The sequence below is a fragment of the Thalassophryne amazonica genome, chromosome 18, assembly GCF_902500255.1.
Source record: "Thalassophryne amazonica chromosome 18, fThaAma1.1, whole genome shotgun sequence".
Classification (NCBI taxonomy): Eukaryota; Metazoa; Chordata; class Actinopteri; order Batrachoidiformes; family Batrachoididae; genus Thalassophryne; species Thalassophryne amazonica.
The window spans coordinates 39,422,162-39,445,206 of record NC_047120.1 but is presented as its reverse complement, the minus strand read 5'-3'; the positions used below and the strand labels follow the sequence as shown (position 1 = coordinate 39,445,206).

The 23,045-nt window shown below is 40.4% G+C and overlaps 1 protein-coding gene and 1 long non-coding RNA gene across 10 annotated transcripts in view; one reads left to right on the top strand and one right to left on the bottom strand.

Moving 5' to 3' along the window:
* tanc2b (tetratricopeptide repeat, ankyrin repeat and coiled-coil containing 2b) overlaps positions 1–23,045 on the top strand; it is a 381,104-nt gene that overhangs the window by 297,950 nt on the left and 60,109 nt on the right. For all 9 annotated transcript variants that reach the window (XM_034193361.1, XM_034193366.1, XM_034193364.1 and 6 more), the window contains 3 exons: positions 6,384–6,532; positions 15,658–15,841; positions 18,632–18,880. In XM_034193361.1, coding sequence (XP_034049252.1) covers positions 6,384–6,532; positions 15,658–15,841; positions 18,632–18,880 — 582 coding nt within the window. The remainder of the gene's footprint in view (positions 1–6,383; positions 6,533–15,657; positions 15,842–18,631; positions 18,881–23,045) is intronic.
* Positions 3,562–5,753, bottom strand: LOC117530467. Its single transcript, XR_004566369.1, has 2 exons — positions 5,558–5,753; positions 3,562–5,331 (listed from the first exon to the last, which is right to left on the bottom strand). It is a non-coding gene; the product is annotated as an uncharacterized LOC117530467 (long non-coding RNA).

The following is a 23,045-nucleotide window of genomic DNA, read 5'->3' as shown; positions in this document are numbered from 1 at the left end:
CGTTACCATAAGTGAGATAAAGTTTCATGTTGCCGGTACCATGACTGAAAAGTGTATTGCGTTCGATGTCTCCCACTACTGTTTCTGTTTCTGCTTGTGTAAAAATAGAAGCACCTGCTTGTGCAGAATGCGGAAAAGACAAAAACCTCTCCATGTATACATGCATGTGTAAATTTGATCACAGAGAAACTGGGGAGAGCTGAGATTTGCCGTTTTTTGTGCTTATGTATTTTGGGTCAAGGATGAACGCCCCAAAACGTTGATAGGACTAATGTTTTTGGAGAAGGTATGGATATTGGCTAGCAACACTGAACAATGGACATTGCTAACTACATTGTGGGCTCGCATGCGATTCCAGCAGGGGGCAGTAAATCATCTTTATATTAAAAGCATGTGTGCGTGTGTGTGTAATTTTTTTTTTTTTTTTAGTTCAGTGTAAGTACATAATATAATTGTAAATACGTTAAACATGCATGGATGACATAAGAAAGTGAAAACACTTATTTCCATTATGGTCCTTTTAAAAATCAAATGACAAAATAGAAGTAATAATAAAATAATAATAATAATAATAGTATGTATATGATCACAAGAACCTAAACAATATATAAGTGCATTAAGACAGTAAATTAACATTTAAAAATTACGTTATTAACAGGAAATTAAAAGGGTTGCATTCTTCTTCTAAAAATTGTTGAGGCTTAGGGTCTAAGGTTCTAAAAACATTCTGGGCTCACACACCCTTCTAACTCATTATTCAAGCTTAGCTTAATTTATTACCACCCTTGAAAAATGTCAGCCACCTATTTTATAAGAGCCTGTGGATGTGTCTATTTTAAATTTGTTTTTTGTCTTATGGTTTTAAGTTATTCTCTGTTTTTTTTTTTTTTCTGACTGTGAAGCACTTTGGCCACCCTCTGGGCTGTGGAAAGGGCTGTATAAATAAACTTTGATTGATCTAGAGCAGGGGTGCCCAAACTTTTTTGAACTGAGATCTACTTTTAAAGTTGACAGTGTATGGAGATCGACCAAGCCATATCGAACGCCATAGCGTAGCTGCAATTTATTGTGCACCAATATAATAACACAATTTCCTGGCACAAAGATAAAGTTTTAACAATAATAATGCATTATTGAAGTAAATGTGCAAAGAATAAGCACAAGTAGGCTTAGGACTGGCCTGTAACAGCACAACAACGAACAACTCAAATTACACAACGCCTAATTAAAGTTGGAAAAGTTGTTCCCTACCTTAGTGGGACTTCTGGCACTGAGAGGAGGCAAGAAATAAGAAAGGCTAAATCCAAAAGCTGTGCATATTCAGCATGGTTTGAATGTTTCACAATTTTTAAATTTTGGGCACAATTCATTAAACCATTTCAGAAATTTACCTCTGTTGTGCAGCAGTTCTCCAGCTGCACATGGAATAACAAAAAAAAAAAAATCTAAAGTAGGAAATCGCAGTATTAATAGTCACAGTTTATCTCTGTATTATATTTATAAACTGTTACAGAAACAGCTCACCCGTGTCACTTATGTAAAATTACACAAAATGAACGCACAAAAAAGTAAATAAAATCTCAAACACAGACATCTTTAACAAAAGCGGTAAATCACAGAATTAATAGTCACAGTTTAACTCGGCTAATAGCTCACTATTTGCATTCTCAAACACAACAAATGCACAAAAAATAAATTAATAAAAATACTGACTTTTGAACTGTTTACATACCGTTTTTTTTTTTGCGTTGTCTGCTGTTATTCAATTTTTTTTCTGTATTTTTATTATGAATCCCTTTGAGGTGTTGAGTGATTTTGGGTTATATTTACAATAAAGTGTGAGTTGAGTCGACAAAGTGCACACTGAGTGTTAAATTTATTGTAATGGGCTCGATAGCGTGTCTGCACTCACAGGTCTGAATACATTGCATTTTCCACCTACATTTCAAAATTGTACCGGCGCATAATACTCATCCACTCAGACTTGGGAAGTGATTTGCAGTTAAAACATTGTGCTGTTTTCCACGTGAGAGGAGGAGAGACACAGACTCTGAATTACTGATGTTGATCTCCTCCTGGCATGTGAGTTTGGGAGTTTGCTGGTTGTCAGTTGAATTGCTCAAAATAAATCCACAGATTCCCCCCCCCCCCCCCCCCCCCAGAGCTTGTTGAAAGACTTGGTTTGATTTAGTCATGTAAATTTGCATTTTGCTTCGTTATCCACCTGAAAGCACGAGTGGTGGAGTCCCCCCGCCCCTCGCTCATTATTTGCCAATTAGATTTGATTGGAAAATATGATCTCTGTGGGGCGGTGTTGGTGATTTCACCTGTTCATCCCGCCTCTGCCCTGCTGTGTCCCCTTCCTGCAGCCTCTCGGTGCGTCAGGGCAGATATGTGGACGGTCACAGAGAAACAGATGCGCATGCACAGAAATGCATTCCTAGCTGTGTGCAAAGATAGTTGCTATGGCAACCATCTGTCTCCTTCTCAGCTTAGGAATCCAGTGAAGAAGAGCGTGTGTGTGTGTGTGTGTGTGTGTGTGTGTGTGAGAGAGAGAGAGAGATATGAAATGAAATGTATTTTGTGTGCATTTTTTTTTTTTTTACAGACTGTGATGAGAAATGACTGCAGTTGCACTAAAAGTGCACGTTATCAGCACCCATTGCTTTAATAGCTTCAGAAAGAGCCCAACGTACAGCTGTTGTAATCCTCTCTGTGTCTGAAATGGTGGTTGGGTTTTGTGATGTTTTTTGGGGCCTTCCTATGTTTAACTAAAGGGTGTTACTGTTTGTGCCAGCGTCCATGTTTTGCGAGCAAAATCAGAACAAAAATAAAGTTTTCACTCCCATACATGCTTGTCCAGTAGATGCCAGAGGTGCAGTCGAGGCTGGCTCTCATGACAGGAAAAGGGAACACAGATTGGCGGTAGCGGGTCATGAATACAGATCTGTAACCAGTCGCTGACGTGAGTGAAAGGCTGACAGACGGCATCCACAAAAACCGAGACACAGCTCGTTTCTGATCACGGTCACGGCCACAAACTCCTCAGGAGCGGTTGACTAATCCGCACTAATATATTCGCTGCGTACTACTATCAGTCTGTCAACTGGAAAGCCTTTGCTGTCACCATGTCCCGACACACAGGCATCATAGCCAGCGCACTGGCAACCGCGCACATGTGCATTTAACATCTCCACTGAAAGCTCTAGAGCTTTTTAGTATTATTTTTTAAGTGTTGGGGTGACACGCTTATTGAGTGTTGATAGAAGGAAAGGTGATGTAACACAGTGGTAAACATACCCCTGTCCCAGCTTTTTTTTTTTAAACGTGTTGCAGACATTCATTTCCAAATGAGCAAATATTTGCACAAAAACAATAAAGTTTATCAGTTTGAACATTAAATATCTTGTCTTTGTGCTGTGTTCAATTGAATATAGGTTGAAGAGGATTTGTAAATCGTATTCTGTTTTTTATTTACATTTCACACAATGTCACAACTTCATTGGAATTGGGGTTGTAGGAGTAAATTTTAACATGGACACATTGTTTTGTTTTTTTTGTTTTTTTTACATACATGGTAATTCATAGAGCCATACACCAGAGGTAGACTAACAATGTTGGGTGTTTAAAAATCTTAATAGTAACCTTTCTGATGAGACGAATGCAAATTTGAAAATTCGACAAAGCAACTGCTAGAACAGTAGAAAAGCTATGCAGTTAATGACAACACAGTCAGGATACAGGCTCGTCTCTTTAGGTGGCGCTGTTTCTTTCAGTCTTTCTGACTGTTATCCTCGCATTTCACAGTTTCACTGAGGTCCGTTAGTGAGGATACAATCCGTTTTCTGTTCAGTCAATTTATACGACGTGAAATTACAACAAAAGTCGCCACAAGGAACCTTCGGGGCCCAACACATGACGACAGTGAAGGCCGCGCTGTATCCTGAAAATTTTAAACGCAGAGGGGACGTAGTCATAATGGAAAAGTATGCATTTTCTAATCCATATTTTGTCTAGGTTTAATTACATCATAAATACATTGATGCAGTCGTACATGGTTATTAACTTCTTATTACTATGTCTTAATTCAACCACATCCTCCCTATGTATTTTTTGTGTGTGTGTATATGTGTGTCTAGTTGCAATTTTTTGTGACCATAGTAGAAACAGGGATGAGTGCTGCACATTTTTGCCCACCCTCTGCGCAAGCTCGCTGGTGAAAGTGGTCTGGAACTCTTGAGGTGTTTTTCGATTATAGGCGGAAACCTCAAGCAGACCAGGCTTGGTGGGTTGACCATCTGCTTTATCCATACCAACAAAATTAAACACAACGATGCAGAATTGTTTGACCATACATTGATAGAAATATTTCAGCTCAGCATCGATATATAGTCCAGTGTTGACGTCGACAGATGGCCTGAAAGGACAAACTGGAGGTGGAGACTCGAGTCCCAGGCACACCATCCAATCTGCATTTTTAATGATGATAGCATGCTGAGGCAAACAAAGCAATGAAACAAGAAATACATCTTCAACTCCCTCTCTTGATCCCAGTGCAGTGTATAAACAATATGTCGTGGTTGTTATGGAAACTAGGGAAGTTAATGGCCTCGATGAGTCCGAGAATCGTGCTGTTGGTGAGAAACTTATACTTGAAACCAAAAGGATTTCAGATGGTATAATCACGTTTCTGGTGGGGTTACGGCGTATCGCTTGAGGTTCTTCGGGGAGGAACCGCCTGTGATCTGTGCGCGCGCGCACACACAATGAGGCTCGTGTAGTCTAGTGAGATATTTTGTTGTGCCAGCAGCTTTCTTGTATCAAAACCTGTGCAGCATCCTATGTGATATTACATCTAAGGAGGCGGAGCTTCTTCTCCGTTACTGCATTCGACAGACTTGATCAACAGATGCTTGTTTTGGGGGTGGTGGGGAGGTGAGCTAGTTGACCTTGCAAAAGTATTTTACATGAACATCCAGCAACACTTATTCACTTATTCTAACATCACACCCAAACTAGATTAACATGTGCCACAACCCCCCCACCACTCCTTTTGCACAGATGACGTCCATCTTTTGTGCTTGCTTTGACATTTGGAGTCAATCACACGGGGTCTTGACAGTTGCCTTCTTGTCCATCGATGAGCAAATAAACAGGGAGCTTTGACTTTAGATTGCCTGTCTGTCTTTGGCTCTTCCAACAGGCCGGTGAGACGCTGCAGGCTTTAGACGAGCTGTCCATCTTCAGAGAGACAGCGCGGCAGCAGCAACTGTCTAATAGTCTTCAGTCAGGACTTCAGTGCAGCTACCTGCCAGTCTGGTCCGACCTGCCCTGCAGGAAGAGAAAAGCCAGAAAAGAAAAAAAACTGGCTTTGCAGTTCGCCGTTTCTGTCTGACTGCTGTTTATTTAAACGCTGGACTTCTTGTGCTTCGGGGTCATTAATGTCCACACCAATTCGGAGGCTTATACGTCCAATTACAGCCATTTGTATTTAGCCACTAGTTACTCAAACACAACCAGCAGAGTGAGTAATTAGTGAAAGAGGAGTGATACTCACTGAATAAAGTGAACCTGATATCAGCACGCGCCTGCAGGCCGCGCAGGCCAGGTGTTTCAGGAGGACTTGATCCCACGCAGATGAGAGTTTGTTATGGGCAGAACGTCACCAAGGTGACAAGGTGATGACTTTTTGTTGTTGTTTTGGGTCCTTGTGCAGCGTTTGCGGTTGAAATCCGTCAGTCCTGCGATTGTGTGTTTGATCATCATGCGGGTCGACTGCTGTTTTTCTTTCTCCTCCTCTCGTTGGAGATAAGAGTCTGTGTAAACAGGACAGAGCCGCGGATACACACCCACTCTCTCTGTCTCGCACACACAGACAGGTGAAGGGCGGATTTCACCACGTCACACGCGCGCTCCACACGGTGCGGAAGCAGCTGCCGTGACTGTGTTAGGCTGGAGCTAATCACTGCTGACGGATTTTTAAAGCGTTCTTAGAGATTTTGGAGACGTTTTCTAGCTGATTAGAGGATATTTCAGCTGAAACATCTGTCTGCTGTGGAATGCGTCTGTAATGCGCAGCTCAGGTAGGCGTCGTCATGTTGTTGCGCTGCACGCAGGTGCTCCGTATCCTGTGTCCGGGTTCATTGTTGCTTTCTTGGATTATGCAAAGCGCCTCCAGTGTAACTATCACACTGTGGCTTTACTGTTTATTTTGTGTAACGAGTGAACAGGAAGGAGTGTTCTTCGTGGCATATTTTAAAGGGCATTTTTAGACGAACGCGGCTACACATGCATTTTCTGCGTGCCCACTTATATTCTTTTCTCCCTCCCCGCACTGTCTTCCTCACCCTCTCGTCTCCGCCTCCTTCCTTCTGCCTCTGCAGGGGAGTCGAGCCAGGAGCTGGGCCCCCCTCCGTCGGTGGATGAGGCAGCCAACACATTGATGACGCGCCTGGGTTTCCTTCTGGGAGACAAAGTGAGTGAGGGACCAGCTGGTACCCAGTACAGCATGGAGGAACCCAAGGCGAGACAGGTAATGGGTGTACAAATTTGGGTACAAATGTATATACAGTATGTACAAATGTATATATGTACAAATGTATCTGTGTCATCTGTATATATTAAAAGAGACATTGTGAACAAGTTGTAGTGGCCTTGGTGACCATCAGACCTCGGCTTTGGAAATAGAAACTAATTTCAAGCTACACTTACACTCAGATCCAAAAGTATTTGGACAGTGACACAGTTTTATGATTTTGTTTCTGTGCACCACCACGATATAGATGAAATGAAATAACCAAAATAGGCCTGCAGGGTAGTCTTCCAGCTTCAATTCAAGGGGTTTAACAAAAACTCTTGGTGCCCATGGCAACTCTGTCACAGCTTCATGGTAGAGTGCCACCAAGACAGATTTCATAAAAGAAAATGGATCAGATCTAGGCTCAAGTCTCCCATGTGCCTTCTGGAAAACTAGCTGAAATTTTACTTCATCTTTTTAAGAAAATATAAAATTTGAAATACTCTTTTCGCTCACAGACCCCATTTCCCCATACCTTATTTGACCGTCTCCCTAACTTTTTCTTTCGCTGCTACATTCATACAGATATCACTGTTGTATTTTTTAACGCAATTTGGGAAGTGTTGCAATTTATATTTCGAAATGACTTATGGTTTTTTTTTTTTTTTTATGGCGTCTAGCAGTACATAAAAATCACAGTTTGATACGTTTTCAGTACAGTGGAAACAAGAAGCCAAACTTTAAAGATATTTAGTCTAGTTTCCTGAATAGTCTTTCCAGACTGTTGCAGTTTTTTTTTTCTTGAATTCTTGAGATATGTTTCAAAATAAATTTGATTTATACTCCGGTGTGACTTATAATCCAGAAAATATGGTAATTAATTCCTGTGTGGTAACTGTCTGACTCTCACTGAAAACCGTACCTGCCCTCGCTCAGCTCGTCTTTCATTCTGTGTTTTTCTGTCGCAGGTAAATTCATGCAAAATTGTTTCCGGAGGGTTTGCGTGGAGGTACGCCAGTGTTGTTTGAGTTTTTAAATGTAACCATGGGGGGTTTAATCCTGGCTAAGATACAGTAGCAGGTTTCCCCAAATGCAGCTGCTGCCAGAGAGGGGGTATGGTGCACAAACATGCTCAGCTAAAAAAGTTGGGCTTCATCACTTTGGACAAGACGCTTAATTCTGATCATGAGGCAAATTAAATAAAAGTTTATCCAGTAGTCAGGATAGTAACGGTTTACTTCTCTTTAGTTTAGTGCATTTCCTTGCAGTAATGGTCTTTTACGCTGTCGAGCTTTCTAGCTTCTATCTCGCTCTCTATTTCTCTAGTGCTCTATCTCTGCCTCTCCATCTCGACTCGACCACTAGCTCGCTCACACTCTATTCATGTATCACTTTGTAACATCTATGTATCCATCCGCTGCATTTTACAAGGTAAATCCCTTGGGTTTCCAAAGCCCAACAACTTTTGTTTTCTCAAATATGTACTGTATAGAGGCAGTGAAACATTTTTTTCTGAATATAACTGAATTTTGACATTGAAAATGACATTGCTAGGAAACATTTTGATTTGGAACATAATAACTTTCTGATTCTTACCAATTTTGACAATCTTCTTAATGGCTTTGTCCTTGGATGTCACTATAGCGAGATCAAATGCCTGCATAGTAAATTGTGTTCTAATCCTGAACTTTTCAGTGGCTTTTCTTCAAACATCAGATGTCTAGTCATTTTAATTCCTTATCTATTTGTGCATTCTCATTGCTGCTGTCACTTTTCGGTTTGTGTGTTTTTTGATAATTGTGCAGCAAATAGCTCCTGGGTCCGCTCTAAGCCCAACAGCATTCCCACATCCCACCACCCTTTTTTTTTTTTTTTTTTTTTTTACCCAAACCTTATTTGACAGGTTTGAGTTTCCTCAACAGACGGAGGAAAGCACTTGCAGCAAAAAAAGGGGGGACAAATGGGGAGGGAAGGGAGTACAGGTTAGTGCTAAAGCAGCGTGGATAAGGGATTAGCCTCATGGACTGACTGTGCTTGATGTGAGCGCTGCGGTACCAGTGGGGGTGTATAAATTGAGAGAGGTTTATTCAAGCAGCTCTTTATAGAGACGTGACTCATCTCATGCTAGCACCCTGCTGCATCATGCACACAGTACAATTTATATATATATATATATATATGGGTGATTCTTTAACTACGGGCACTATTGACCTTGTAAATGTAATTTCCACCACACCATTGCCTTACAATATAAAGCGCCTTGGGGCAACTGTTTGTTGTGATTTGGTGCTATATACATGTGCTCTGATGTCACTGTTTATCTCCATAGAAACTACCCAAGCAATCTTTCATGCAAACTGTTTAAAGGGACATTACAGTGTTGTGGTGGAAATTACGGCAATAGTGTGGGACAACTACATTTTGTTAAAAAAAAAATCACAACAGTTGTATGACATTGAATACCCCAATTATGTTTTGATTATTTTACTGATATTTTATTCAGAGATATTTTAAAACATTAGAAAAACGTTTCTTTACCATTCATTTTTATCATTGAAGATCAAAAGTCTGGGTGTGGGACAAGCACAAAACGGCAATATTTGCATATAATGATGCTGAAAAAAGGTGAAAAAGTCATCATAGACTACTAGAACAAATTTCCTAACACACTTTCATTGTAAAGATAACTATAAAAGTGTGAAATTTCGCCTTTTTTCTGTTTTTCATACAATATGATCAAAGGACATAATAAGTGCCCGTAGTCGAAGAATCACCCATATGTGTGTGTGTGTGTGTGTATGTGTATATATATATATATATATATATATATATATATATATACACACACACAACCCCTGGCAATAATTATGGAATCACCAGCCTCGGAGGATGTTCATTCAGTTGTTTAATTTTGTAGGGAAAAAAAGCAGATCACAGACATGACACAAAACTAAAGTCATTTCAAATGGCAACTTTCTGGCTTTAAGAAACACTATAAGAAATCAGGAAAAAAAAATTGTGGCAGTTAGTAACGGTTATTTTTTTAGACCAAGCAGAGGGGAAAAAAAATATGGACTCACTCAATTCTGAGGAATAAATTATGGAATCACCCTGTAAATTTTCATCCCCAAAACTAACACCTGCATCAAATCAGATCTGCTCGTTAGTCTGCATCTAAAAAGGAGTGATCACACCTTGGAGAGCTGTTGCACCAAGTGGACTGACATGATTCATGGCTCCAACACGAGAGATGTCAATTGAAACAAAGGAGAGGATTATCAAACTCTTAAAAGAGGGTAAATCATCACGCAGTGTTGCAAAAGATGTTGGCTGTTCAGTCAGCTGTGTCTAAACTCTGGACCAGATACAAACAACATGGGAAGGTTGTTAAAGGCAAACATACTGGTAGACCAAGGAAGACATCAAAGCATCAAGACAGAAAACTTAAAGCAGTATGTCTCAAAAATCGAAAATGCACAACAAAACAAATGAGGAACGAATGGGAGGAAACTGGAGTCAACGTCTGTGACCGAACTGTAAGAAACCGCCTAAAGGAAATGGGATTTACATACAGAAAAGCTAAACGAAATCCATCATTAACATCTAAACAGAAAAAAACAAGGTTACAATGGACTAAGGAAAAGCAATTGTGGACTGTGGATGACTGGATGAAAGTCATATTCAGTGATGAATCTCGAATCTGCATTGGGCAAGGTGATGATGCTGGAACTTTTGTTTGGTGCCGTTCCAATGAGATTTATAAAGATGACTGCCTGAAGAGAACATGTAAATTTCCACAGTCATTGATGATATGGGGCTGCATGTCAAATAAAGGCACTGGGGAGATGGCTGTCATTACATCAGCAATAAATGCACAAGTTTACGTTGATATTTTGGACACTTTTCTTATCCCATCAATTGAAAGGATGTTTGGGGATGATGAAATTATTTTTCAAGATGATAATGCATCTTGCCATAGAGCAAAAACTGTGAAAACATTCCTTGCAAAAAGACACATAGGGTCAATGTTATGGCCTGCAAATAGTCCAGATCTTAATCCAGTTGAAAATCTTTGGTGGAAGTTGAAGAAAATGGTCCATGACAAGGCTCCAACCTGCAAAGCTGATCTGGCAACAGCAATCAGAGAAAGTTGGAGCCAGATTGATGAAGAGTACTGTTTGTCACTCATTAAGTCCATGCCTCAGAGACTGCAAGCTGTTATAAAAGCCAGAGGTGGTGCAACAAAATACTAGTGATGTGTTGGAGCGTTCTTTTGTTTTTTATGATTCCATAATTTTTTCCTCAGAATTGAGTGATTCCATATTTTTTTTTCCCTCTGCTTGGTCTAAAAAGTAACCGTTACTGACTGCCACAATTTTTTTTTTTCCTGATTTCTTATAGTGTTTCTTAAAGCTAGAAAGTTGCCATTTGAAATCACTTTAGTTTTGTGTCATGTCTGTGATCTGCTTTTTTTCTACAAAATTAAACAACTGAATGAACATCCTCCGAGGCCGGTGATTCCATAATTTTTGCCAGGGGTTGTGTGTATGTGTATATATATATGTATATATATATGTATGTATATATATATATATATATATATATATATGTATGTATATATATATATATATATATACCCCCCAAACCACTATCATTACCAATGAAGCCACATTTACTCATATGACCACCAACCAAGCAAAAATGCTATAAACACAAACAGCAACATCACAATTTAGTGGTTTCCAGTCAAGCTGCTTGACATATGTACGGAAAGAAGAAGAAACATAAGAATCAGTTAAACTTACCAAAGCTGCTCATCTCTTAAAGACAGTGACCTTCCTCATTTCTTTCTTCATAAAGTGTTCAACAACACAGTCATAAAGTATGAAGGTACAGCCCGCTAAATCCACCAGAAAATCCTTTTTTCCTTTTAGTTGTGTGATAATAAACAAAGTGAAGTAAAAAATAGACAAAGCTCCTAATATACCTCAAATGTAAATGCCAAATAGAAACCTTTAAATTGATTATAACTTGAGCTTAAAAGCTACGTAATGCGTTAAGCTACTTTCAGTTAGCTAATTGGCTCCACAATTAGCCCACGCTGCTGTTGTAGCTCCAAGCCGGCTAGCAAGCTCCAGAGAGCCCAACTTGGTAAACTCAGAATCTGATCTATTAATGAATATGACAATCCACAACATCATTCCCATTCAATTTATCAGCGGGGTATCCACTCAGAATTTTGAAGGCCTCCAAGAAGAGAAAGAGACAGCAGGTGGACGTCTGATTGAATTAAACAAAAATCTCTTCTATATGAGCTGCTCTGGGTGCAGCACAGCTCAAGGAGAGTAGCAATTAAATCATTTTATTCCAAGAAAAATTCAGTAAATAATAAATTAATAAATGATTGCAGTGTGAATGAAAATATTAAATTTAAAAAAGTAATTTTATGACTTTTACCATACCTAGGCCAGCACAGAAAGCCTTACTGGCCCTGATGGGCCTCTTCGGTGTTTGTTAAACCAATATTATAGCCAGCCCCCCCCCCCCCCCCCCAACAGCCTGTTTAAAACAAACAAAAAAACTACATAAAACCCTTTGCTACCAACTTATCTTCCACTTGCTGTGGTTAAATTGACAAATAGCTGGTCTATCGGGGGAAAACTCACGAGCTGACAAAATAAGGTCACCTTGACTCTCGGAGGTGCAGATAATTGCCTTTTGTGCTGGTGCTCTTGCTTCTTGAATAGACACAGAGTGTCTGAGTTCAAGCCAATCCTCACGCGGTGTTTAAGGTCAGATCAACACAAGGCGAGGTTCATTAGCTTAGTGGATCAAGGCGTAGTGTCACTGTCGGTAAACTGAAGTGTGTAGGTTCATATGGGAGCAGTGTTGCCACAGTTACTTTGAAAAAGTAATCCAATTACTGATTACTGATTACTCCTTGAAAAAGTAACTTAGTTACTTTACTGATTACTCAATTGTAAAAGTAACTTAGATTACTAGTTACTTTTTTAGTTACTTTCCCCAGCTGCCGACAACAACCCACGTCAACATGACAATGATACCTGTTTTGTCACCCTTTCTTGACTTCAATGAAAACAAATACTTGTTTTATAAAAAGTAAAATAAAGACCTCTTTCTTGACCTCATATTTAACTGTTGACAGCACTGTAACAGTAAAACTTGCAATTTCAAACCTACATTGTTTATAAATGTAACTATTAAATTCTAACATTTTTCTAACATTTAAATTCTCTAAACATTTTACTAGTTGAAATTATTATTATTTTAAGCAGTATTAGTAGTTGTAGTAAAAAACGGCTTCAAAACTGGACCTTTAATCTAGGGGTGTTGTGGGGGGGCACATCCTTGCCCCACGCCCCCATTCCATCTAAATTCGCCCCTGCTTTGGCGTTTGAGCACAAAGAATGGATAACATTTACTTATACAGAAAACAGGACCAGATTTACAGGTAAGAAAGTTTTATTGCGTTTTCACATCATGTGGTCCTCAGAAAGAGAGTTTAGGTGCATTTGAGTGGAAAATAGTGTTAGTTGTTGACGCGTCGCGGAGGATCAGCTGTTTTTAATGAGACGATACGGAGCAGCTCAGCTCTAAATAAAGGAGGACAAAAGTATAAAAATGTCTTTGTAAAGCTCAGTGCAGGTGTGCTGATCACCACGCTTTAAGAGGTGAGGACGAGTCGAGCAGCTGCAAAAAAACGCGGATGAAAAGCTCACAGCTCGCTGAAAGTGGGCAGTTCAGTCGAACCCCGACCTCCTGCCCACAGACCAAGTTTAATGCTGCTATCGACCCACAATGAAAAATAATAGTAACGCACAGTGACATGGAGAAGTAACTTTAATCTGATTACTGATTTGGAAAGATTAACGCGTTAGATTACTCGTTACTAAAAAAAAGTGGTCAGATTAGAGTAAAGCGTTACTAAGTAACACGTTACCGGCATCACTGTATGGGAGTGTGTGTTTGTGTTGCGGTCAAGCTTTGGTGTGACACGCAAACAGTCACATCCATCGCAGCTGCAGAGTGCAACAGTGCAGGAAAAGTTTAATCTCTCTCCCATAAACCCTATAAGTTCTTCTCAGGCTAAAATATACAACTGGTTGTTCATTCTTGGCGCTGCAATAAGCTGCCTAATGGAAGACCGTCAACAAGCTACAGGTCACAGCCCTTTATGCGTGATCCCGCTGTGAGTGGCAGAAGTCTCCTCACTCGCAGCTTAGTTCACGTTGTTAGCTCCAGACTGTTGTCCCAAACCACTTTCTCAATGTTGTCATGAAATAGCTGGTAAAATGGGCTGTGGAGTTGTACATTTCGCTTTCCTTCCTACATAGGCCCCTTTGTCACACAGCCTGACGTCTGACTGTAAGCTGTGATTAGTTGTTAGTTTTTCAGAGATATGATACTCAAAGGACGTTAGTACCCTATACGCGTGTGAACAAAATAACTGTATAAAAAAAACTACTGGATGGATTTTCACCAGACGTGGGAATATTACTTGGGTTAGTGTCTCTAGATGATTAACTTTTGGAAAGAATTGGTCAAGATCATGTAACACATAGCTCAAAAGTCATGTGTACCATATCTCCACTACTAATGTGCTTAAGGATTTGATCAAACGCCCATATTGATCAGTAAAATATTTATCATCATTTGTATGTGTGCCTTTGTGAAGAAGTTATAATATGAACTCATATACATAGTTAAAAAAGAACAACCATACTGCTCACTGCTTATGTTGCAGACAGTAAGTAGTAAGCTGTTTCTTGTTTGGAGTCTTGACAATTCTCTTGTCAGAAATTGATCATGGGAAAGCAAAATAAATGTGGTTTTCATACACTTAAGTGCATCTGGAAAGTATTCACAGAACTTCACTTTTTCCACATTTCTTTTGCTACAGCCTTATTCAAAAATGGAAGAAATTCTACACACCATACCCCATAATGACAATGTGGGGAAAAAGGTTTTATGAGGGGTTTTTTTTTTTTTTGCAAATTTGTAATTATTTTTTAGTTATATGTTCCTTGTATTTTGAAAATAAAAAATAATTTCCGGATGCACTGTATATCTGTCGCATTCATTGTATCCATCAGGATGGCCGTTGCCAGCATGTATGGAACCATACTTATTGTCCAGTGCAAGTTTTTGTGTGGTAAGGTTTATATTTGAGTAACCTTGCCTTAATTTAATTAACGGGTAAGTGATGGAGTTTGGTGTCACTGCCTTCTTTGACAAATCATGCTCATGTGGTTTCTAAAGTGTTTTTCCCTCAGTTGATCTGAGCAGACAGCTCTGTGTTTGTGTTTGTCAGAAACATCCTGTTTTTCTTGTGCCACTGCACATCTATGGAAGCTGTGTGTGTGTGTGTGTGTGCGCGCGCGCCCCATTTATCTACATGTTGTGAGATAACAGCAGAAGATTTGGACACACATTTTATTATTACTATGTTAAACATGGATTCTTGCCATCAGACCTGAGCACAGCAGTGGGTTGCTGTAGAGGCAGAAAGAATGTAGTGTATGAATTCACAAAAACAGGAGGAATTATACAACCACAAATGTGCTACAGATAGAATATTGTTTCAGTGCTGCTGCTTTAGTTCGTGGTGCTGGATTGATGATGGATTAGGAGTAGGTGTGGTTGTCAGCGCGAGACACAAATAAAATCTCTTCTTATTCTTGCAACCCTTTGAAGCCTGTATTTTAGAAAATGCTATAAATTGTTGTTATAGTTGTTTGTGTACATGTCGGGGTGGCGTTTGCGTGGGAAAAGCAGCAAGAGATTGAGTTTCTGACAACTACAGTATCGAAATGTTTTCTTGTGTACACTGTAAAAAAACAAACAAACTTGAGAATACTTCAAATTTGCAGGCAACAGTCTGCACTAAGACTTTTATGTTGTGCCGATGATGAACTATATACTATAACATATATTTCATCATCGACACAACATAAAAGTCTTAGTGCAGACTGTTGCCTGCAAATTTGAAGTATTCTGAACTTTTTTTTTTTTTTTTTTTTTTTACAGTGTAAATGACACGGTCATTAAAAGTTCAAACATTCATTGTACCTTGCCATTGTATACTAATCTTGTCACATGCTTGTGCGTCCTTGCCTCAGGGCCAGAACCAGAGGATCAGCCCATGCTCCACCCTGACCAGCAGCACTGCCTCACCCCCTGCAGGCAGCCCGTGCTCCACCTTACCTGCTGCCATGCCCGGCCAGGCCGGTAACAGGGACTGCACCTACGGTTCTGTCACCAGTCCCACTTCAACACTAGAGAGCAGGGACAGCGGGATTATCGGTGAGCTCTGCACACAGATTTGCAAATAACACTCCTAAAATACAAGTATGCATGTAAAGATTTCAAAATGGTAGTTTTTTTTTTTATATAAGAAAATTTCAGCTACAATCCGAAACAAACTAAATTAGAAAATCTATAAATTTTTAGTTTTACCATTATTGTTTTCAAGGTCAACCCACAGTAAAACTGCATGATTTTATCTTGCACAAACCTTCAAGTCCAAAAAGGACAAGGGGATAATTAGATCATGGTCCAGGATATGGTCCTGAGAATGACACTTTTCTGGATCAGGGGACTGTATGTGGTCCTCCAGCGTACAGATACTGTGGAAGATGGCCATCATTGCTCAGAGAAAGGATGTATCGGGCATTAGTCATTTTAGGTTTGGACTTGGACCTTGTCGTGAAGAAGACGACCCCTTGGAACCACATCAGTTGCTACCCTCCAAAGACAAGGAATTCAGCAGCAGAATTAATCCGACTGAGTGTGGAAATGAGGTTTTCTTTTGTGCAGAGCTTTGTGAGATGTTTTGTGGCAGCTGACACACCAGTCTTGCCACCAACCCCAAAACGGTTATCTGTAGGGTGGAGGGCCACCTACAATGCCCAGATGCAGAACATCATCATACCCAGGATGCATTTTTATATGTAGGTGATAATTATACTGGAGTTGGACTTCCTAATATAGACAGTGGATCATTTCATCATTTATGTCCTTGGACAGCAAAGAAAATTCATCTGCCTTGTTCCTGTCCACCCAACTTTAAGTGGGTACCAATCTCTGCTGGGAAAGTAACCGATAGATTGGCGTCCCATCCAGAGAGAGTCGTAGACTCTCATCCACTTCTGCTACTGCATTTGGGGATAAGCACTGACATGATGGGCCTTAGGAAATATGTAATATTTCTTAAAAATAGATAGACTAGAACAGTCTCAAATACGAGGTCTGTTAGAAAAGTATCCGACCTTTTTATTTTTTTCAAAAACCATATGGATTTGAATCACATGTGATTGCATCAGCCAAGCTTGAACCTTCGTGCGCATGCGTGAGTTTTTTCACGCTTGTCGGTTGCGTCATTCGCCTGTGAGCAGGCTTTGTGTGAGCACTGGTCCACCCTCTCATCGTTTTTTTATTGCAAATAAATGTCTGAACGATTTGGAGCTTTGCTGCATCAATTTTTTTCCAGAAACTGTGAGAGACCTCCAGGTGGACACCGTTCGAAAAATTAATATGGCTTTCAGGGACGATTTTGTTGGGATTAAACAGATTAAGGAGTGTTACTGCCGCTTTAAGGACGGCCCACAGCATCTGAGAGCGTGCCTTCCGCGCGTCGCGGTGGAGCCGCATGGCGCAAAGCAACGCCGTGATGAAGCTTACAGGACATGTTGGGGCATGTCTAGCTCATGCTCATTTTCTCAGATAATCACACGACTGAAAAGCAACCAGAAGCCGTCTGAAAGCCACCTGAAAGCCGTCCTGTGAGACCAACACGGAGGTGGTTTTGTCCCGCGCCATGAACGGCACGGTGGCGCAATCCTCCGCTTTTCTTTCCATGAAAAAAACTCCTGTAACAGTGGAATGTGCCGAAAAAGTGCTGATCAACAAAGCCTTCACATTGGAAATGATATGGTTGTTTCAGCAGGGTGTGAGCCTGTCGATCGGCGCTCAGAGCGCAGCGCGCTCTCAGATGCTGTGGGCCGTCCTTAAAGCGGCAGTAACACTCCTTATTCTGTGTAATCCCCACAAAATCGTCCCTGAAACCCATATTAATTTTTCGAACGGTGTCCACCTGGAGGTCTCTCACAGTTTCTGGAAAAAAATTGATGCAGCAAAGCTCCAAATCGTTCATTTATTTGCAATAAAAAAACGACGAGAGGGTGGACCAGTGCTCACACAAAGCCTGCTCACAGGCGAATGACGCAACCGACAGGCGTGAAAAAACTCACGCATGCGCACGAAGGTTCAAGCTTGGCTGATGCAATCACACATGATTCAAATCCATATGGTTTTTGAAAAAAAAAAAAGATACTTTTCTAACAGACCTCGTACAATAGTACACCTAGTGACATGATGCGCCATCATTTCATAAGCAGCAGGGACCAAACGCCATCTACACGTGTGAGATTACAATTACTGTAACTTATTCTCAGACTAAATTAATGTGTTCAAACACTCCAGATATCTCTGGATGTCCTTGATTAAAATGAATGAGTGAAATTGTCAGTTTGTAAGTCTACTCTGTCAGACTGAAGGAATACCTTGAAAAAATGAGCTAATTATTAAAAAACAAACAAACAAATGATGAGTAGTGATGAATAAAAAAGTGATGAATAAAATTAAATAAACAATGAATAAATAAAATGTTTCACACTTTCTGGAGTCAGACTGTTTGGCGTGAGCTAAACAGACCTACAAGTCTGGCCTGATGGTGCAAATATTTGGTCCATTTCAGTGTATTTTATTGAACAGAAAAAGTTATCCCATAATAAGTGATCCTGAATCACAAAAAGTCGTCCAGGGGATTGGTACATCCCCAGGAATGTTTTGGTGACTCCCCTTTGGTGTCCAAGCAGCCTGCCTATTTCTACATTGTCCACTTTCCCCATGTACATCATAACGTGTGTCAAGCTTAATGTCCAGGAACTGCTAAACTTAGATTTGGGTTCCAGGAGTGTGAAAGCATGAAAACACAGAGGTGCACACAGACTGCATTTGTTACTGTGAATGTTTTTGTCTTATGTTGAAGTCATGCAACTGTATGAAGGTGGTGTGATCTTTTTCCTTTTTCAGCCACGCTGACCAGCTACTCTGAGAACATGGAGCGAGGTGGCAAATACGGCGAGGGCTCCCGGGGGAACCTTAAACTGTGGCAGTCCCAGAAATCAGGCATGGACTCTTTCCTGTACAGGGTGGATGAAAACATGACCGCTTCCACCTACAGCCTCAACAAAATCCCTGAGCGCAGCCTGGAGAGCATGTCCTCCCACTCCGCCCACTCCATCCCTCTGTACCTTATGCCCCGCCCGAACTCTGTGGCTGGTGAGTCCTTTCCTCTGATCCTGTGCTGCTAGAACTAATCATCTGAGGCAGAAATAAGGCTGCTGAAAGGTACCCCGACTTATACCCTAACTGGCAGCTTAGCATCTGTTTCCTGGCAAAAATAGATTGAACAATCTCTCTTTTTTTCTTCTTCGTCTTCTTCTTTTCCTTGGCTCCTTTGCCGAATGCCATCGTACTCCTGTCAAGCATCCTCTCCTTGCTTCATTTTTCCATTTGAACTATGGTCCTTTTCTTTCAATCCTGAGTCAGCATAATATTCATTTGTGTTGCGCTTGTGACCATGAATATAATAAATCACTTTTGAAATGACTGGAGGAATATTTAAATACTTTGGTATGAAATCCAGCTTCAAGCTTGGGCGCTTGTCATGAGCCAGAGTAGCAGTTTGTGTGGAGTTGTGAGGAATACTTCTATTAACAGTGAGAAATGTGATCTTTATTTTTAAGTTTCATTATAATATTAGACTTTTTTGCCGCATTTCACCTTCCTCCATCTTAGCCGTAAAAATGACACGTTGTTATTAATCACGCTTATGTTGATTATTATTAATTAAGATACTGCCAAGGATCGCAGGTGTGAAGTACTTGGAATATCTGTGAGCAGATCGAGGAAAACATTTATTCTGTAAATGTGTACATTTTATGGGAAAAAATATTGTGAAGGTCCTAGACCAACAGTATCGAACCTGAGTACTAGGAATGGTAAAAAAAAAAAAGTAAAAAAAAAATTTAAATCATTATTTAAAGCTGCAGTGTAGGCATGTGAATCTCATTACTGAAAACCATTTGATACGCATCTCGATACACTACCAGCGATACGATACATATAGCGATACATGACGATACTGATGATACGCTGCAATACGATTCACCCCTGTTCCTAATTCGATGTGATTTGATATGTATTTGATGGCGATTCAATTCCTCACAATGCGATACGATGCATTTTGGTGCAATACGATTAATGATGGGTATTGATAAGATTTTATCAGCGTCAATGCCATTATCGATTCCACTTATCGAGCGATTCTTTATGGTTTCCCTTATCAATACCTACTGTGAATTTTCTGTGTACTAAAAGTAGGTTTTACAGGTTTTCTATGTCTGAGTCTTAAAGTAAATAAATGTGAAATTGGTCACTGGATCCTTGATCTAATCTGTACATGGTCACTGAAGCCTTGATGTACATGGTGGATCCTAGATCTCTGGACATAAATAGAAATAAAAAAAAAATCAGTAGTTTTTGTCAAAAGCATTTCCTTTCAGATATTAATTGCATAAATGTAACTCCATAGCCTCTGAGCTGAGCTCTTGCCACTGGCTGCACGTCAGGATGTAATTCATAAAAAATGCAGGATGTCTCATTTTGGGGGGGGCAGTTTTGGTCAGTTGTAGTTTATTGTTTGTATTTTTAACATTTAGAAAGAGATGTCATTTGATTTAAAACGGCAATTTGTTGTGACATTAATTCCAACCCAAATCTGCGTGGCTCTTTGGAGCTGCGCACTTAAGTGGGATGTTGTTGTTATTATTTCCTTTATCTGATGGACAGCTTCAGTTTACACACCGGCTGGTGCTCTCGCCAGTGGACCTGCCACTTCTGAAAACCAGCGAACAGCGGGTTGAAGCATTGCTTCGTTGCTTCAAACAGACCCACTGCAGTCTGCAATCAATGTAGAGAAATAATCATTTTCTCGATATACACCCTCAAAAGCAACGGCGGCTCCGGTGTCCCGAACCATCTGTGGTGCATTCAGTGTGCATCAGAAAAATTGGTGCAACCAGGCAGCGAGCGATCAAACAGTATTCAACCGTCACTTGAATCAGTGAACACTGAATGAATCGCTGCACTCGCATTGCATACGTTTGTATCTAGATTTTATCGATTAATCTCCACATGCCTGCTATAGTGTGTAGAATACAGGGGATGTTAACAGCAGAAATTGAATATAGCAGTTATAACTATCTGTTCATTAGTTTAGAATTACCTACAGCAACAAACTGATGTGTTTTCATAAACTGATAATTAGCTACTCGTGTCTACATGGGAATAGCCCCCAATCAAAGAGACCACCATGTTTGATACAGTAGCCCAGAAGAGACATACTGACTCCACCTTTTGCATTTTGCAGTGTGGCTGAATGACGGAAGAAATAAAGAGGAGGAATCATTGGTAGCGCCAGTGTAACAGTATATCTTACTCCCCTGGATATGTTACCCCCCTTGGGGGTAAGAAACTGTATAAACCAGGTCATAACATATAAAGAGTAGAGGATAGGAATCAACAGAATAATGTAAATATAGCATGAAACTGACAAATATGATTATTTGAAACAGTGTGATTTTCACTGGACGAGCAGCTCGGCAGGGGAAAGAATGAATAAAAATGTGTTCAGATCATTTTTATCCACTAAAAATTACAGCAAAGTGGTTTCAAGTTTTAGTAGCATGAAGAATGAGTCAAACTTTAGAGTCCCAACTGGTGTTGAACTACACGGCAAGTGACCCCACAAAAAGTAAAGATCAAATGTATTCAGAAGAATGACATCCCTGGAACAGACCCTTCTCTACCCTGCAAAAATCAATTTACTTCTTATTATACTGACAGTATGATAATAAGCAAACAACACATTTGTTAGTTTTTTCAACACCCAGTATGATAGCAATAGTTTGCTGTAATGAACACTTATAATTAAAGTTTTATCTGTTTGTAATCATATAACTATATTCTGCTAGTACTAATGTAATCATAAAATATTATTCATGTAATCTATAAATGTAAATGTAATCTAGAATTAATGTAATTTACTGTAATCTGAAGTTTGACCTAATTTAGGTGACATTTGACCTCAAGCGAAACCCTGAAGGTCAAGGTCAATCACTTATCGCAGGTAGTGGGCAAGGCCTATGACTATGTTCATGGCAAAATTGTACGCAAAATTTCAAAACTTGCGACCAGGAAAGTTGTTTAGTTGAATTTAGTGTTTGACCTTCCTGTGACCTTGACCTTTGACCTTGCGCTTGATCCTTTTGTGTACTGAAAGTTACCTTACTAGGGCTGCTATATATGAAGTTGCAAGAGTCTGCAATGTAAACTGTGTGCTGCACAGCAAGTTAAAGGTGAAAAATGCAGTGATTACAAACAAACATACGACAAACACCTCCGTTGGAAGCCTTAAGGACAAGTTGGAACATGTCCAGCTGTTAAACAATTTCTCATATACTCACTCCACTGAAAGCCATCAAAAGCCGCCTGGATTTTACAAATGGTTATCAACACGGAGGTGTTTTTCCTGTGCCGCCGCACCGCGCCGGCTGCGTCCCGACGCGCGGACCTGTCCGCACGGACCCGTCCGCACGGACCCGTCCGCACGTCTTTCATTAAAAAAATCTCCTTTAACAGTGGAATATCCTAATAAAATGCTGACACCGACTTCTTCTGAAACTTCTCTGTTCTCTCACGACGTCCTGGATCAATAGAGCCTGAAATGTGGAGGTTTTCAGCTTGAAACAGGCTGACAACGGCGCCTGGGAGTGCTGCACGACGTCTCGCTCCGTGGGAAGTCCTTAAAGCGACAGTATCACCTCAAAATCTCTCATCAGCCGTTAAAATTTTCACCGAAAACCAGCTTAATTTTTCGAACCGTGTCCACTTCGATGTGTCTCATAGGTTTAGAAAAAATTTTGATCAAACAAAGCGCCAGTCTCTCAGCAACTTCTCAGACAAAGGAATTCCGACGAGGGGCTGGACGACTCCTCCCACAAGGAGTGCTCACAGGCGAATGACATCACCGACAGGTGTGGAAAAACTCATGCATGCGCACGAGGGTTCAAGCATGTCTGATGTAAAAATATATGAATGATAATGAAGATATTGGGGTGGGTGGGGGGTAAGATATCTGGCTGGGGGGGTAAGATATCCTAGGACAACCTAGGGAGAAGTTATCCAGTGGGGAAGATAAACTGTTACTCCGGTATATACAATCTATGAGCTGCTAACGGAGACAAACAAGTTTGACAACCCTCATTACTGTGAACTGGAGGACTGCACATGTTGCTTATCGCAAGGGAGCATGACTCCCTGTCACCAAAGAGGCAGAAACATGACAGGAAACCAAATCGGTGACGATCTGCATCCTCACCAC